Source organism: Opisthorchis viverrini, assembly GCF_000715545.1.
Source record: "Opisthorchis viverrini unplaced genomic scaffold opera_v5_393, whole genome shotgun sequence".
Classification (NCBI taxonomy): Eukaryota; Metazoa; Platyhelminthes; class Trematoda; order Opisthorchiida; family Opisthorchiidae; genus Opisthorchis; species Opisthorchis viverrini.
In genome coordinates this window covers 163160-168471 of record NW_008752053.1, presented here as the reverse complement: position 1 = coordinate 168471, position 5312 = coordinate 163160, and the positions used below count along the sequence as shown (strand labels likewise).

General features: G+C 45.4%; 1 protein-coding gene across 1 annotated transcript; it reads right to left on the bottom strand.

Annotated features, from left to right (window-relative positions):
- Positions 1 to 251: 251 nt before the first annotated feature.
- On the bottom strand, positions 252 to 1310 carry T265_10679 (hypothetical protein; the record flags this gene model as incomplete). Its single annotated transcript, XM_009177133.1, has 1 exon — positions 252 to 1310. The coding sequence occupies one exon, from the start codon at positions 1308 to 1310 to the stop codon at positions 252 to 254; it is 1059 nt and encodes a 352-aa protein (XP_009175397.1).
- Between the last annotated feature and the right edge of the window lie 4002 nt (positions 1311 to 5312).

Sequence of the window (5312 nt, the reverse complement as noted above, 5' to 3'; positions counted from 1 at the left end):
CGTTGTGAAAAACGCTTGAGTAAACATACATTATATTAATCCAAAAAAAGGCGTGTCTGAAATTTTTCACGACAACTGGAGAACTTTCAAGAGCGGGACTGTTAACTTGGTTACTTGGTATGGATTAATCCTCATTGAATACTTAGGAAGCATATCACGCACATAGCCGAAATCACAAGAATAAGTATTCTGTTAGCCGAGTTTCAATGCAAAACACGCGTTTACTTTTTCTTCTTGCAAGAAGTTGACTTCTATGGGCGAGCATTCTTCCCGTAATCATAAGTATCGAGAGTGGCAACATCGGCATGGGTATAAAGGACGAGTTCATGTATAAGGTGCTTGGTAGATGACTGATTTTGGAGGATCACCAAACTTTCTTGAGATTTCACCAGTTCTGTTGATACCTTGTCCTTTGATCTTTGGTCCTGCATTCTTACTCTTGGTCCGTCTCTCATAGTTTGATGTTCCACAAAGGGATATCGGCCGGCTAACTCGATGCATGGCCTGTTGCCAGGTTTTTCGCCCCCTTCGAATGAGTGACTGTATCCGGATGCCGTACAGTTTGCAACGATGCCCACCGCCTGACGAATGAAGCCAATACTGTTGTATGGGGTAGGAAACCAATTTATTCCCAAGGGACGGTAAAGCAAAGGGAAAACAACAGATCTGGGCCACACTAATTTCCTACCCATCCATTCGGCTACTTCATACACGTGAGTACTGTTCACATTGTAATAGCCAATATCCACGTAAGGCCAATTCCACGGATGCTGCGACAGATGTCTGCTGTGTTCCACATCTTGATGTTCTTCTTGTGGAGCTACAGGTCGTGTAAAGAACTTCGCTCTATCACTACCCCAGTACACCATATATTCTGGTTCTAAAAATCCGGTCAAGTTCTGCACGATAGGTTTAACTGTCTCATCCAAAAGTATGTCCACATCATCGTCATACGGGATGAAGTCATGATGTCTCAGCGAACCAAGCAATGTCGCGCCTGTGAGAAAAAATCGATCGGCCATTTTGTTTGCGTATAACAGGTTGGTGATTACACATAGGAGTCGCTTACTTAGTGCCCGTTGTCCTCGGCTCATAACAGGGTCAAATGGTGTCGGGTTTCGATAGACCCTTCCATCGGGCAGCTTCAATCCTTGCGGTTGCGGTGCATAGTTCGCAATAGGCCATTCGAGCCTTGAGAGATTGGGAAGCAACCGTAAGTACTCATGAGTGCAAGTGGGTCGAACCAGGAAGCGTTCGGCTCCCAGCGATTGTGGCAGTTGGCAGTTTGGTTTCAGGTCGTCCCATGTCATGTAATAGAAGACTAAAAGAATGCAACCCAGCAAAATCAGGTATGCGCTGCGTCGTCGTGTCAATCGAAAACCAAATGTGTGAGCCTCAATCGTCGTGCAATGCATCTGAAAAATACGGAGTGGGAGGGAGAATGATGTGAAAAATTAACCGAGCGAAGGACTTGACACTAAAGAGAACAATGACTATCACGCACTGGTCCTTGTTTTTTTCGATTACATTTTTGTTATTTCTGTTACGCGCGTTGAATGAGTCTGGTTCTCACAAATCGTACGAACATGAATAAGGGTGCGAAAAAGTCAAGTGGCCAGATGACGTGTTGTCTTGGCCGGAGTTCATTTGGTCACCCCTATAATGCAGCTGTTAGGTGGACTAGTGATCGATTCATCGTGGTAGAAGGTGACATGCTGCCTCTGCCAGTCGGTATTTTCATTAAGGGTTCTGATCTCACTAATTGGAATCTCATTCATCATGGTAACTTCTTACAACACTCAGTGATTAGAGCGCGAATCTACTGACCGGAAGGTCTGTGGTTCGAACCTGACATTCGCCCCTCGACTTCCCTATCTAGGCTCGGGCAGCCTGACAGTATCCCAGCTCTCGTGCTTCCTTTGGGCGGCATGACAGCGAGGCACCGAAAGAGTCTTACAGATGAACAATTATCTTATTTTTATGACGCTCCTCAGAACGGGTGTAAACTCGCATTGATCTGACTAATGCTGTCATGGCTCCTCAATAAACGCGGCCCGAAAATATCCGGATGACTGAGAACCCAGTGCTCGGGAACTGCCGTTTGACAGATGTTCGGTTACTCGTGTGAGAAAATAGTATCCACGAAAATCGGAGACTGAATTCCTCCACTCCTTACTGACGGTCGAACGATACGAAGTCAATACATTGCAACCTTTTACCAAGACAACCGCTACATAGCAATATCTTATCGGTCAGGACTCGTGTTTCCCGTACCGGGATTTCCTTTTTGTCCGGGTTACAAACAATCGAGTCCCGAAATCAATGACTGTTATGTTGAGGTGATTTAACACTACAGGCGGCATTTATGCTTGTTGAAAAGTTTCAAGTGTGGCGGTGGGACCTGAGGAAGTGCCACTGATGCTTCCATTGATTACTCCTTGTAGTCGTCCTCAAGAAGTACAAAGAGTACAAAGACAAATATTTCGTATCCTGGATGGGTGAGGCTGGTGATGATCTGGTGGTCTACCTTGTCTGGTGAACTAGGAGCCGGGCACTAATCACCCTAGTATACCGTGATTTGTCGGGTAAGAAGTTTCTCTCGTGTTCGTTGACAATCATTTTAGTTGGTGATTGAACTGTGCGGGTTTTCGGCGACCTAAATAATAGTAAAAGTGCTCTGCCACATTTGGAGCATCCCCGGTTTGGGTTTCTTCAGTAGACGATATGCTGTGTAAACTTTTGAGTTTATCCTTGTGTTGCAAGGGAATCTGCAGGTCGAATGCGGTCACCTGATGTTCCGACTCATAGTTCACACTCGTAACCTCAATCCCACTCGGTCACATGTATTCCGAGCGCACATGAATTAAAATGATTTTCGTTTGCTTTTGTGAACGTGCCAAAATTTCGGAATATAGTTATCAGGTTACCTGAACATTAGGCGATCGAGCACCACTACACCCACATGGTAATCCCCTGTCAGGACAAAACACGAAATGGTTTGCCTTTTCAAGACCGATCATTGCTCTATAGTCGTAAAAATTACGCGGTAGGAGTGCAAGCCGTAAATGAATATCTGAAAACTGTTACTTGAATGTTGAGCTCGAAGTCGGATAGCATTGCGCACTTCTACCTCTGATCATGGTGGAAATAGACCACTAATTTTTTTGTTCCTTGCTTGATAAAATAATGAGTTGCATGCTAGAAGGCCCTCGAAACTCTGGTGCTCAAGTCGTCACTGATAAGCTAGAACCTTTTCGTTCTGAAATATGCATACGTAGTCTCTGTGGGCAAATGGAAAGCGGAATCACTACTGAATAGAACAACCATTATTATACCATTTTAGCATGCACCTCGCGTGTTCAGATTTACAGTCTTTCAACATGCCCAATGCCACTCAAGAAGGATCCGATGGATGTGTGCCTGATGAAGTCACTGCGTGCGTCTCAAATTCGCCAAGAAGTTATGTGATTCGTTCTCGAGGATCGTGTGTATTAGGCTACAGTACTGGCCTTATTACCGACCTAGAGCCGTCAGCTTTTGGTTTTAGGCTTCTGTGCTGCCATGACACCACTGACTGGAAATCATTTTCTAAACGGTCAGCCATACCAACGGTGAGCAGCCCGACAAAGAACCGTGAGTCCCTGTAATGCAAGAAAATTTATTATGAGGCGGTCTGGAGGTAAATACGTAGTATCCTGTGCAATAGGAGTGCGAAGGCAGTAAGGCGTTTCGTCCAGACGACCAGTGTGTCCCTATTTATGGAGGCAGTGATGCCGATTTCCTCCGAGGAAGGATGGCTTAGTAGAAATCAGCCCTAAAAACCACAATCCGATCGCCTAATTTTTAGTCAAAAGCTCAAAGTGGGGTACTTCGACGAAACGTTCTTCTTCGGCTTTGGTAACCCGGATGTATCGTTCGCTCCTGCAGCTCCTCGCCCACCGGACTACTCCACACCGCCGCCAATGGAACGATGCAGTGCGATCAACCCATCTGCCAGTTCCCTATCCACCGTTCTGCGTCTAAACTATCCCCAAAAGTAGACGGAAATAATCACCTACAAGAGATCTAATCCACGTCGCGGCCTTCAATATCCGTACCCTTTGTCAAATTGGGCAACAGGCATTAATTGCCCGTCTGACAATGTGTTGTCTTTCCGAAATACGCGTACAAGACCCCGCTTAGGTTTTGCACCTCAAGCTATTTAGGACGAACTGGGATGTTCCATATTTCCCTCCTCGGGTGCCCGGTGATTCTGAATCCATGGCTCTACGGTGTGGGAGTTTCAACCCCAAGGTTGAAACTGTCCTACTGAACTGGATCCCAGTAAACAGTAGTCTTTGTTGTGGATCTGTCGAAATCCCCGTAGCTCGGGTTTATTTACTGTTGGTTGATCAGATTGTAGTTGATCTGTTCGCCAAGCTCGGCAAATAGACCAATTATAATCTGATCAACCAACAGTTGTCTTTGTGCTGTGTGCTTGTCTGGCTCGATTAACATCAGTGCAGGTCGATTCAAAAAATGATGTTCATTTTTCGTATCAGCACACTTCCAGACAGACTGCAGCTATGAGACTGAGAAGGACGGTTTGTAACAACTTTATCATGACTGCTTCAATCGGCAAGAAAAACAGACAAAATCCTGGTGAGCGACATGAATGCCCAAGTTGGATGACTAGGTATGGAAGAAACAATTAGGTGGTTGATTTTGAGTTGATGCACAGCCTACGGATGATAGAAAGCGACTGCTCTAGTTGTATACCGATCATTGTTTGTTCCTGACAAGTACGAACTTCCAAAATGGACACTCACTTCGAGTTATTTGGAGGCCACCAACCTCAAGACAGCCATGGACTCAAGCAGATCATGTGACTATCAGTTACTGGTGGAGAGCCTCAATTGAGGATTTTCGTTCATTATGGAGTGCGCAACTTGACTCTGATCACACCATTGTGTAGTCCCGGGTATTACTCATCTTTCCGTTGGCATTGCGCGTTCCAAAGCAGAGCTCCTCTACTTATTAACTTCGACAAGTTTCGGTAGCTCAAAAGTATCGAGCTGATCTGGCGAGAAAGCTACTGAAAACGCACAGTCATACAGATGACGAAGATTAGTTGGAGGTTGAATGAAAGCGAATCGAAGAAGCTCTACTCTCAGCTTTCAGAATGGTTTGTTCAAGCCATCTGAGTCTAATAAATGAACACTGGATACCGTCGAGATAAGCAAATCTTATTGCAGTTGGGAAGGCCATACCAGCAACTAGCGGTCGTGATGGTGGATGTAGACTCCTCAAACACCAGATGATCAGTAGCTTGA